The sequence below is a fragment of the Mauremys reevesii genome, linkage group 9 (assembly GCF_016161935.1).
Source record: "Mauremys reevesii isolate NIE-2019 linkage group 9, ASM1616193v1, whole genome shotgun sequence".
Lineage (NCBI taxonomy): Eukaryota > Metazoa > Chordata > Testudines > Geoemydidae > Mauremys > Mauremys reevesii.
This window is the reverse complement of record NC_052631.1, coordinates 90,940,178-90,952,885: the sequence shown is the minus strand read 5'-3', so window position 1 is coordinate 90,952,885 and position 12,708 is coordinate 90,940,178. Positions and strand designations below refer to the sequence as shown.

The following is a 12,708-nucleotide window of genomic DNA, read 5'->3' as shown; positions in this document are numbered from 1 at the left end:
TTCAGCAGCTCGGCCTCAGAGCCCGCGGGTCCCCCAGCAGCTGCCTCTAGCCCCTGGTTCTAATTTATTAACCTGTCCCCATCGCTATGGCCGACGCCGCCCTGTCCTTCGCCAAGGATTTCCTGGCCGGGGGAGTGGCCGCTGCCATCTCCAAAACAGCCGTCGCCCCCATCGAGAGAGTGAAGCTGCTTCTGCAGGTGGGTTTGCGGGAGGCCGTGGGACGTGCCCCGGGGCGGCGGGCAGGACCGGGCAGGCGCTTGCCTGCGCGGGGCGCTGGGGATGAATGGGCTGGAGCCCGGCTCCCGCCAGGGCTCGCTGCAGGCGGGCGGGCCCCGAGCGCCCTGAGCTCAGGGCAATGCCGGGGCCGGGGTGTGTGGACGGGACCCGGCTGCGGCTTTGTCTGGAGCCGGCCGCATGGTGCCTCCGCGAGCCAAGGAGATGCCGGGGCGCTGATCCGCCTTCCAAGGTCGCCGCAAGGAGAGGGAAGGCCCGGGCATCCCGGGGCAGGGGCCGCCTCGGCTTGGGCGAGGGGGCCGCGGCGCTGCAGCCAGCACGACCCCCGCCACCCGGTCTGTGCCTGGGGCGAGGCTCCGCTGCCCCCCGGCCGGCCTCGTCCTGCCCAAGGAGACGGTCTCCTTGGCGCTGCGGGCGGCTGGGCCCCATCGGGCCCGGCGTGCGGGACTCAGCGCCAGCTGGGGCCTCTCCCTCCCTAGCCCCTGCGGGGTTCCCGGGCGCGGAGAAGCCGGGCAGAGCCGGAAACCAGCCGCCTGCCTCGAGCGGCTGCCGGAGCCAGCTAGTTCCGCTTATGCAATCGGTGCCGGCTCCGCGCCGAGGGGGGGTTAGCGCAGCCTCCGCCCGGCTCCTTCCCTCCGGCCTGGAGGCTTCTTGAGGCTGCATCGCCCTCGTGCTCTGGGCCCAGCTGCGCCCCCGGGCCCAGCCGTGGGGACTCGGACCCCCGAGTGAGCCTCCACTGACTCTCCGCGTCCAAGCATCATGCGGTAAAACCAGCGCGCAGAGCCAAGCAGGCACGATACCCAGCGGAGGAAAGCAAAGAAGCTGGTACATAAAGAAGCCCGGTGACCTTCCAGGCCACACGACCCCGCTTCCCCCCAAAAAATAAAGGCAGGCTACTAGCTTAGCTTTGCTCCAAAGTAGACAGCACATGCAACTCTGATCTGGGCTGGATCACGGTAAATTGCTGCCTTTTAGGTAATATGGAAAAATCCAGTGTAGCAAAGCATATTTTGCTGTTGAAAAGAAATTCACGTGCAGTTCTGCTCTCAAGATGCTCTTTCTGACTGTCCCCCAGTAGGTAATCCTTCTTCTTGTCACATCATTCTAACGAAAGTTTCACAAGTGTACGGAGGAGGGCTGCTCTAGAAAATCCTACCACTTCTAAATAGAGCCAGAAAGGTCTTTATTACTACCCCACCCTAAGACGATAGCACTTCCTGTTTCTGGGTCAAGTGAATGGCAGGTGATAACCTTGGAATTCAGCACTTACCATTTCTGCATTCCAGGAGTCTATTGCACTGACATCTGCTTAGAGGACAGTGAAGTTTGTCACTGAAGCAGCCTGAGACTTTCATGACACTCTGGTGTAATTAGGTTTGGCAAACTTAATTTTTATTTATGATTTTTGATCGATAATATTGATCTTAAATTGATAAAAATGCTTTTCACAGTTGTAGGGAAATTATGGGAGGTCAGACAATTATTTAATGACAGTAGTCAATGAGATTCAAAAAGTTAGTCTTACAACCATGAACACAAACTGTTAGGATATGATGGAGTAAATATCCTTAATGCAAACTGAGGTCTCATGCAGCATTTTTCTTATGTTGCTTTATCTGTAAGTTGTGATTGTTAATTGTGTGTGTGCAGTGAAATCATCATTTACTGCTACAAATATAATCCTTCCACACCTAGTTATAACGAGCAAAGTTCAACAATAAACTCACTCTAGCTTGTCTCTCCACCAAATTTAAGAAATCCACACTTAAGCTTATCCTTATTCTTGTTTACTAGTAATTCATGTTTTCACTACCAAATCTGTCTGTTTCATTTATAATTCCTCTAGCTTCATTGGACCAGGCTTATTTCATTTCATAACAAGCTTTCAGCATTTCTAGCCTAAACAGATATCCTTCAAATTTACTTCCCCTCTGTAGGGGAAGATGGTCTATCCAGACCCTGGAATCAGATGCTAATTATTAAATGCAAATTAAAGCAAACATTTCTACCAAGTGAAAACCATGAAACATCATAAATCCAGATATTCAGGCTTGTAATTTTATCAGCACAACGATGTTAATCCATCTTGATTTACTGTTTTACAGGTGCAGCATGCAAGCAAGCAGATTGCAGCAGACCAGCAATACAAGGGCATCATTGACTGTGTTGTCCGTATCCCCAAAGAGCAGGGTGCCCTGTCCTTCTGGCGTGGCAACCTGGCTAATGTGATCAGATACTTCCCTACTCAGGCCCTCAACTTCGCTTTCAAAGACAAATACAAGCAGATCTTTCTGGGTAGTGTTGATAAAAGAACCCAGTTCTGGCGTTACTTTGCTGGTAACCTGGCATCTGGTGGTGCTGCTGGTGCTACATCTCTGTGTTTTGTGTACCCTCTTGACTTTGCCCGTACCCGTCTGGCAGCTGATGTGGGTAAAGCTGGAGCCGACAGAGAATTCAAGGGTCTTGGTGACTGCCTGGTCAAGATCTTCAAGTCTGATGGTCTTAAGGGCCTGTACCAAGGCTTCAATGTATCCGTTCAGGGTATCATTATCTACAGAGCTGCCTATTTTGGCATCTATGACACTGCAAAGGGTAGGTCCTTTGAACTAACTTCTTAAAATGCGTAAGAAGCTAGACGACAATATTAAGGCTTTTAGAAGGAACTCTAGATTCTAATGCAAAACCAGATTTACTTTGGTGTTGTAACATCTCCTCCCTTCCATAGGAATGCTTCCTGACCCAAAGAACACCCACATCGTTATCAGCTGGATGATTGCTCAGACAGTTACTGCTGTTGCTGGTTTGACCTCCTATCCATTTGATACTGTCCGCCGTCGTATGATGATGCAGTCAGGGCGTAAAGCAGGTACGTATCTAATTCCCGTGTAGAACTTAATGGGGGTGGGCATTCCCAAAGAAACATCTCTGTCCACAGATGCAGGATGGGTGCAGAGAACTCTACGTCTGTGTTCCAAGGCCCATGGGATCAGACGGGTTTGGGCAGGCAGGACTTCATGGTTCAGAAGTGGGATCTCATAAATGGATGTTGGTTTCCTTTGATGCCCTGGCTAGCCAGATTGTCTATTGCTTTTGCAGTTGTACCACTCAGAGTACAAGTCCTTTCAGTGCTCTGGTGAGACACATGCTCTCCATTTATAGGAAGAATGAGCTAGAGTTCCTTGCTCCATGACACCATGCAGCCCTTCTGCTAGAATACATCCAGACACTCTTTGTTGAATATAAACAAGCTGCAGAAGAACTCACGGCAGATGGTGGTGCTTCCTAGTATAAGCCATGAGGATGGGAGAGCAGCATATCTCCTGGGGTGACTTGCAGTGGAGACTTGCCTTTATGCAGCTGCTAAACCCAAGCACTTGAGATGTTAGTGCAGTTGCTACAGACAGTAAAACTCAAATTCTTGCCTATTACATCTCAGTATAGACATGAGATGCTGTTAGTGGTGCAAGTAAAAGATCATTAATGCTGGTCTCTAGTTAAACAGTTAAATGCCTAATAACACTAGGGCACAAGTTCAGAAATATAATTCATTCAAAGCTGGAAGCCTTGCTGAGCCACTACTGTCATGGCCAAGATCATTGTCCAGGTGACTCCTCTCACTAACCATCTCTGTACTTTCCACAGCTGACATCATGTACTCTGGTACAATTGACTGCTGGCGAAAAATTGCCCGTGATGAAGGGTCCAAGGCGTTCTTCAAGGGTGCATGGTCCAATGTACTCAGAGGAATGGGTGGTGCGTTTGTCTTAGTATTGTACGATGAAATCAAGAAGTACACTTAAGTAACTTCCGCGTGTGAACCGGCATGTTGTATTATGTAACTTACTCTGATCATTCATGGACTGTCGAAACTGTATCAATTACAACTGGTATCCATACTGTTTGGCAAAGGGCAGCTATCATGCTCACCTGACCTCTGTCTTTATCAAGTCATTCCCCTGATGATGGGACTCAAATGTTTTTATTTCAGGCACTCCTGGTTAAATAACAAGTCCGAGGAAATAAAAAAAAAAAAAATCCAGAACCAACTCTACTAGTGTTGTACTTGCTTTACCTCTTCTTGGTAAACTCTGCTTCAGCTGCAGTGAGGAAAATGCTGGAAGAAGCATAGTAACTACATGGTAGCACTTTGAGGGGGTCTATGGGGATGTCCTAGTCCAGGTAAATCTAAATTTCTAATGCTTGTGCTATTAGGAAAATGTTTGAAATAAGTGGCTAATCCACAAACAGGGCATATTTCTCGTGATGTACCCTCTTGAGGGAGAGGAAAGGGATGCTACCTAACTATGACTGTTTCCTTTAAAGCCACAATCTCCTTGGAAACTACAACTTTCTGAACAATCCCTAGTATGCACTGGCATCTTAATTCAAATCTCTGTGGTGCTCTAGTGCTTGTATAACAGCTACCTTATCTAAGTGATAAGAAGCCAGCAGTGCCTGCCTGTGCCCCCCGCCCACTGGTGCTGGTGAAGGCTTGAGCTTTAAACTAGCCACTCTAGGTGGATAAGAGGAGCTAGAAATGGTCTAACATATGTCTGATGTAGCCAGAACTCCCAGTGACAAGTATGCAATGGCATGAGGGAGTAACTCACTTGGAAAACTAGTCTCTCTGAGAATTTCAAGGAAGTGGCTGAAAACTACTGACTCCATATTTAAGAACAAAACCAAAACAGTCAGGTATGGGTATGTCCTCCCTGCAGAGTTAGCTTGAGTGAGTCACAGCTGATTGTGAGCACCCAGATGGTCATCTCGCCCAGCTGTGAGCAGCCACTCAGCAAGGCTTTACAGAAGTGTGTCCACTAAAGTGTATCCAGGCTTAGGTGAGGCACTAGGACTTGTGGGGGACTATCCTCTGCTTAGTGCTGCAGTAAACTGAGCCACTCTTATTCCCTGTGAATTGGGGGAGAACGTGGGCAACCAGGAGGCATTATGGGAAGGCAATAGAGAGCTATGCCCACAGAAGGGAATTGGTCTAGTGACACACCAAGTGTGAGCAGTGTGTTTAGGTAGAAAGCACCACCCTGTGTGAGGGAGAGGTTTTTGTGTGTGGAGGGGAGCTGGGTTAGGGGTCAGAGTCTGGGTTAACTGCAATGAAGACCAGCCCTGTTAAACATGAGCTAGCTTCCTTTGGGTTACATAGTCTAGTAAAAATCAACAACCACTGGACCTTACTTGGTACTACATAACTGCTACCTCATCCCTTACAACCACAAGGGAAATGCAGCTGTGGTATTGCCCCACCTAGATGTATAGGTGTAGCTTACATTAATATAGGGCAGTGGGATACTTGGTGTATCTAGCCTGATCAAATGCAGGAAGGTGGTTCTCCCATTCCTAAATCTGACTTCAAGGAGGGAAGGTCACTCCAGGCCCTTTCCCAAACCACCCTTCTAAGCCTCTGTCTGTAATCCAATCAATTGTTAGAGCCCTTTGTCTCAATCATCAAACTGAAGTGGGGTGACTCAAGCAAACAGCCCTACAGCTGCCACTTGCAAAGTGCCAATAGTCATTTTTACTGTTGAAAATTAATTCTGAATTATAGAGGGCACAACCTCATTAATTATAGCTGTAAGCAAAGGGCAGGCACTATTTGGCTGTGCATGACTGGCACTCTGAATTTACACCTGGAATATTGTCTCCTACCAGCCTGCTATTACTTGCCAGGGCTTCCACCCTCTGGTAATGCTTCTGAGTGACTGTACTGTGCTATGAAGGTGCAGAGCTTTTTGTTTCTAGTCCAGCAAGACCTGTTGAATGTGATGGAGCATGAACTTTGGGTAATTGATTATACAGTGACACCACGGAGCTAAATGAACCACCATGGAGCAGGCACCTCTGCATTCCCCAGATTACCTACCCAAGAGCCTTTGCTAGGTTTTTTTATGTAGCCTTTCCATTCTTTCACTGTGACCCTCTCCCTCCCAACCTGTATATAACAGATGAAGGTCATTTACAAATAGGGTGACCAGATGTCCTGTTTTATAGGGACAGTCCTGATTTTTGGGTCTTTTTCTTATATAGGCTCCTATTACCTTCCACCCCCTGTCCCAGTTTTTCACATTTGCTGTCTGGTCACCCTATTTACAAATCAATCCACCCACAGGAACAGAATAACTCAGCAACTTGTGCTTATTGTGGCCTGGTATTTAAAAGTCAAGTGGCTGCTAGGGGTATGAGTTACACTGAGAGACAGCATTTCTGTTTCCCTCAACATATGGTAATGCTTCATCCCAATCAGGCAGCCCTAGGTCAGATATTTGGGTGGAGAACCCTTGTGCCACACATGGATTCAATAATTAGGGGCTGGTTGCTAGACACTCCTGAATTGCAAGAGGCTTTCCTGCTTGCATGTGGCTTACATAGTCCATGCCACTGGTACTTCTCTCCTCCCAGGAGCCCCCTATAGTGGGAGAGGTGGGAACGTGAGGCTGTGAAATCACAGCTGCAAAGGTTGCGTAGACTCAAGATGAGAGTGAGTACTGAATCTACTTGCTGTGGGAGATCTGCTGATGGGCCTGGTTCTAGCAGGGCAGGATGGGGCCTAGACTCTGACTTGTGCTAGGCTCCACTAAACAGGCTCGGCTCAAGAGCTGAGTCCTAAGAAATGCTGAAAATCAGAATGTTGGTACATTTGCCGTGGAGGTGAATGGGCCATCTGGTGGGGTTGAACCAGTGTAATGGAGAAGAGAATTTGATCCTTTTGTTTTCTTGCGGTCACATTCCACTTTCACAACCCACTCCAGGATGGAGCAATCCATTCCCTGCAATGAGCTTGGAGATTTAATCAAGCTAAGAAAACTGTCTCAAGAACACCAGTTAAAAGCATTTGGTACATGATCAAAATCTTTGTGCATACTTCATGGCATTTCTGTAACATGCCATTTCCAAGTGTTGGTGCCCAGTGGAACATGGCCCAGATTAGCAATGTAAATGTTCTCTTTACTCACCAACGGAAAGCATAGGCAGCAGTATCGCAAGTTTCCTTACATCATTCTCCCCATATACTTCAACCTGAACTGGGAGAGGGAATCCCCTCTGAGAGGGAATTCAGGCTCCAGTCATTGGCATCTTTGCTGGAATTAATTAGGTATTAGTAATATTTAGTTCTTGGCAAGCGCTTTCAGCACGAGATCTCAAGCATGCTACAGAGGACGTCAGTGTCATTATGGGGAAAACAGACCCTCGGGGAAGGGAAATGACTTGCCCAAAGTGACCAGCAACCTAGTGGTGGAGTCAGGATTTGAACCCAGGTTCCTGGGTCCCAGACTAATGCCCTAAGGCACGTTACCTAAAGGGTGTCTGTTATGCTGGTGGTTTTTACATAAAACCTCTGGCATATTGACAATGTCATTTCCTCTCTCATGTCTGTGGCAGCTCTGTCTGGTCCAGGCTCAGCTGCTGCTTGACGTTAAGGATTCCCTGTGCACATTGCCAACCAGTTACTCAACATCCTCCTCACTGGCATGGAGACAACCCCCTAGCAGCCCAGCTGCTGTAAATCCTCTGCTAAAGACCTGTTGATGCAGAAAGGCTACACACAGGATCATATTAAATACTTGCCCATGATTCTGGGCGGCTGATAGTGGTGCTAAATGCTTGGAATAGCTGTAAGCTAAAGGAGAGCCAGCCCTTCCTAAGACTTCAGTCAGATCTCGCTTTCCTCCCGTAAGAGCCCAGCTAGCACAGGCATCGTTACCTCCAGTGCTAGGTCAGTGTGGGTGGACTTTACTTTCTCATTCGATCAGGTGTTACCAGCCCCACGCTTGTGTCACGTCAGGGATGCTAGTTTGAAGTCCATCTAGCAGAAGGGTGTAGGAATGCAAGGGGCCGTGCATTGCCAGCATGATCACTGGAGATGGGCCTTAGGCACAAAGTTCAGAGTCAGAGCCAAAGTCCCCCAGACGCCAGGGGATGGGCTGGATTTAGCACTCTGGTTGGGGACCAGAGCAGTGCTAGGCAGAAGCAGACTAAGCAATTGCTTGGGGCCCTGTGCAGCTCAAGGGATGGTGGGGGGGGGAGAGATACTTGCTTTTTTAGTATGGGGGGGGATATTCCTGCTTAGGGCTCCCAGTGGGCTAGCACTGCCTCTGTTTGGGACCCTTTCTAATCACAATAGCTATCACACTTTACAAATATTAACCAATAGAGAGCAATGATTCAAGACTAAAACTGCACCTGACCTCTGTGCAACTGGCCCCTCTTTCTATAACAGCCTGAACCGTGACTGTGGAGCCCAATGTTCCCCAAAGAGTGGGAATGGACTGATCCAAACTTCGCACTTGGCCTTAACTGTAGAACACTGGATTTGAACATTGGGGAAGTTTGAAAAACAATTCCAGTTTTGCAGCTCCATTCAGCACGACTCAGTGGTACGCACATCATCTCTGTGCACTAGGTTGGGGAGTATTATTCCCCCTCTACTAATGAGGGGAACTGAGCTGGCCAGCGTCTCAGTCCTAGCAACAGGAATTTTGCTGGTAAGGCCAGGTGCCACAGTAACTACAGTGACTCTCTTTTCAGGTTCGACAAGCAGGCCTCCGCTATAAAGAAATGAATGTAGTGATCACAGTCTGGATCCCTGTGGATACTCTGGAAATTAGAGCGATCGGCAGTGTCTGCTTAGGGGCTCAGGAATACAAGGCGGCTTGCGTAGTGCAATGTGTCTAGTAGGTTCTGCCAGCTCCTCACTTTCCTGACGGCTAGAACGCTCCATCTCCATGAAAGCCTGTTCTTGTCCCTTTGTAAAGGCTGAACGAATGAAGTGTAAGTGTGAGTGCGCTTAGGCCACTAATTGGCAAAGGGAATCCAGCCCTGTAACTGGACTGACAATACCATAACATGGAATGAATTGCATGGTAGCAGGCCTCTAATCTCAGTCCCCCATCCCCCTCTCTGCAGTTGGGTTGAGCTGCAACATTTCATAGGAGACCAGCCCACAGATTGAGGTCAGTCTCTAGGTGTGTCTTCCCCCCCGCCCCCGAGTCACTGGCAGGTACTGCTACGTATGAGGCACCATCATCTGGGAAGCAGATAGGACTGAACGTTTCAGTTCTGTGAATTCCCTGGCTTATTCTGAAAGCTGGAGAGCAGCCAACACGTGCGTGTGCATAGCTGGCCGCTCTTTAATGGCATGGTCCCTTACAAGGTCTTTACTTTTGCAGGTGGCAGGAAGCTTATTTATACTGGGATACAATCTCATTGGCAGAGAAGATAAAGCAGCCTCCTATCACAGGCAGCCTTGTAGCAGGAATGAGGCCCAAGCACAATGTTTCAATTGGTGATCGTCTTTGGAAGGATGCAGACCATTTCTCCAGGTTGCTAAAGCTTGCATGATTAAAATGAATAACTAGTAGTATTATAGTCGTGCCTAAATGTAACACCCAAGATCAAGGCCCCATTGTGCTAGGGGCTGTACGAAAGCACGGTCCCTAAACTGAAGAGTTTCCCGCCTAAATAGACAAGTCAGAAAAAGAGTGGGAGAAAGGAGGGATTATTATCCCTGTTTTACAGAAGAGGAACTGAGGCGCAGAGATTGTGTCTTGACCAAGGTCACCTAGGGAGGCTGCGGCAGAGCTGGGACTTGAACCATCTCCTAAATCCCAATCCACAAGAGCATTCGTCCTCTGGAAATAATCTACTGATCTGATTTTAGCTAAAATTGCTTGACTTTTGCACTGCCCCTAGGATCCTAAAGTGTTTCACTTTTATACTAGCCATATGCTTGAATTGCAAGTTCAAATCCAAACTTTTCCAAAATGCAGGGTGTTTGCACCCCGGGTTTTGGTTTGTTCCGTAATAGAGATTTGGGCCAGTTGCAAAGTGCCAATCCAACTCTGAATTTTCCACTGTTCAAGAGTGTTCAGTCCAGGTCTAAGTGATGGATCATATCTACACTATACAGTGTACATCTTCAGCACTGAAACGCAGCCTCTGGAGGCGATACTAGTAGGAAGCACACTGCACAATAGTGCCATGGAAAGGGGAATTTCTTTAAGATACTGAGGTTACGTCTACACTGCAATAAAAGACCTGCGGCATGGCCGTGGCAGACCCCGGTCAGCTGACTGGGGCCTGTGGGACTATAAAATTGCAGCGTGGACATTTGGGCTCAGGCTGGCACTCTGGATCTGTCTGAGACCCCCTGGGAAGGGGAGGTTATCGCAGTGTAGATGTACCCTGGGAAAATCTTCTCTCTTACAAGAAGAGTCCAAAGATCTTTAAGTCCGTGCAGACAAGACTTTGGATTTAAAAGGCTTTGCAAAAAGAGCCCTTCCACACAGCACACCTCCTGGCACTCCATGTTCCCACCCTGGGAGGATGACGTGCTGATTCAGCCTTCTTGGACTTTGAACCAGGGAGCCACACCTGCCGCGTAGCCCACAGAGGGCCTGATCCAAAGCCCACTGCACTCAATGTAAGGACTCCCAGTGACTTCCTTGGGCTTTGGATCAGGAATCAAATCATCTGTCTCTCCTGAGTTAAAGGTGTTGCCGGCCAATGTGTGAAGAATTCTTCTTTGCATTCGTATAGCTCTCCTCACTTTAGTATCTGCGCCGGGACGCATCTGCTGCCCTTATTTGTACAGTATTCACACAACTGATTTAATAAATGCAGCAAATTTGTATTTGAAACTGTCAGCATTTAGATTCATCTGAGGTAAACTAGATTTCAAACCATCTTGTTTAAAAAAGGGCTTTGAAGCAAAGGGCTTAAGATTTCCTGGCAGATTTTTCCCTTTTTTAGTCTGTCTGCTTTGCTCTTGCTGTTAGACTGGGGATCAGCAAGGGCCAGGAGCAATTGAGCAAATGAATGAAAAAAAAGTTACAAACCACAAGCCGTCAAAAGTGGTATTGATCTGGATGTTTAAAAATGTTCTTTCACCTTTGCTGCTTTACGTTATTGTGACTGTCAAAGCAAGACAGGGCGTGACTGGGAAAGCAAAACCCAGTTGGACAGACTGAAAGAGCCAAGGACTTTCTAGAAGTGGTGAAAGAGGAGCCTAAACCCTGAGCTTTGGGGAAGTTTGGATGTAGGATCACGCTTTGCAGTTGGGCCCCAGCTCAGTAATTTAGGCTAAGAGAGCGGCCGGGCACCCACAGCCTGACTGGGAATTGCTGGGAGTCAAACAATGACTTGTCTGGGCCAAGCCACCTGGTGCAGGGAAGAGAAGGGGGAGAAGTGAAAAACAAACCTTTTTTCATCACCCTGAAACCCCCCCCCCCACCCCATGATTGCTCATAAGTTTGTATAGCTACACAGACACGCCCCAGCAGTAGCGGAGTTGTTCTGGGTGTTTGGCACCACGTTACGTCTCAGCTGTAATTGCTTGCACTGATGCAGGGCACAGAAACAACAGGCAAGCACTATACTAATAAACTCACAGCTCACTCAGCAAACTGGGTGTGTCAAAACCACCTGCACATTGTTAGATTTACACTCTCATTCCACAACTGCCAGCCTTGATTACGCAACATTCTTGTTCATGTCAAACAGTTAAGGTCAGACTGTGGGCGATCAGAACTTTCTCTTGTGAGTAATCTCATTGACATCACTAGGGTTGCACTGTGTGTCTCCCTTACTCTGGCGGAGTACTACCTTACTCTGCAAGTCATCCCATTGAAATGCCCTTGGAGCATCCCAGCACAGGGAGAGGGGAGCCTATCTTGAAGTGACCTGGGACTAGTTCAGACCCAGTGCAGATCTGGTCACCCCTTCTCAAAAAAGATATATTAGAATTGGAAAAGGTACAAAGAAGGGCGACAAAAATTATTAGGGGTATGGAACAGCTTCTGTCTGTGAGAAATTAAAAAGATGGACTTTTCACCTTGGAGAAGAGATGATTAAGAGGGGATATAATAGAGGTCTATAAAATCTTGACTGGTATGCAGAAAGTGAATAAGGAAATGTTATTTACTCCTTCACATAACACACTAACTAGGGGGTCACTCAATGAAATGAATAGGCAGCAGGTTTAAAACACACAACAGGAAGTACTTTTTCACACAGTCAACCTGTGGAAATCATTGCCAGGGGATGTTGTGAAGGCAAAAACAGGATTCAAAAAAAGAACTAGCTAAGTTCATGGAGGATAGGTCCATCAATGGCTATTAGCCAGGATGGGCAGGGATGCAACCCCATGCTCTAAGTGTCCCTAGCCTCTCTTTGCCAGAAGCTGGGAGCGGACTACAGGGGATGGAGCACTATTATTGCCTATTCTGTTCATTCCCTCTGAAGCATTAGCCCCTGGCGGAAGACAGGATACTGGGCTAGGTGGACCATTGGTCTGACCCAGTATGGCCATTCTTAGGGCACCCTTGGGGGCTATCCTAAAGTGTGCTCCAGCTGCCATGGCCCTTTTGGACCTTGCAGCAGCTGGGAAATATTGGGCATAAGAATACTCGAACCATGGTTCCTCCTGCCCCTGGCTTAATATGCCCTAGGAGCAGGGCAAGTTTT

General features: G+C 48.0%; 1 protein-coding gene across 1 annotated transcript; it reads left to right on the top strand.

Moving 5' to 3' along the window:
- On the top strand, positions 1–4,717 carry SLC25A5 (solute carrier family 25 member 5). Its single transcript, XM_039489691.1, has 4 exons — positions 1–197; positions 2,340–2,826; positions 2,960–3,100; positions 3,877–4,717. Exons 1-4 carry the CDS (start codon positions 87–89, stop codon positions 4,032–4,034), a joined length of 897 nt encoding a protein of 298 aa, XP_039345625.1. The 5' UTR covers positions 1–86; the 3' UTR covers positions 4,035–4,717.
- Positions 4,718–12,708: the final 7,991 nt, after the last annotated feature.

What these genes read in the sequence shown, in the direction of transcription:
- SLC25A5 (XM_039489691.1), top strand. Translation starts at nt 87, where the DNA reads ATGGCCGACGCCGCCCTGTCCTTCGCCAAGGATTTCCTGGCCGGGGGA. An exon ending in GAGTGAAGCTGCTTCTGCAG is followed by an intron (nt 198 to 2,339) that starts GTGGGTTTGCGG and finishes ACTGTTTTACAG; the next exon opens with GTGCAGCATGCAAGCAAGCA. An exon ending in GCAGTCAGGGCGTAAAGCAG is followed by an intron (nt 3,101 to 3,876) that starts GTACGTATCTAA and finishes TACTTTCCACAG; the next exon opens with CTGACATCATGTACTCTGGT.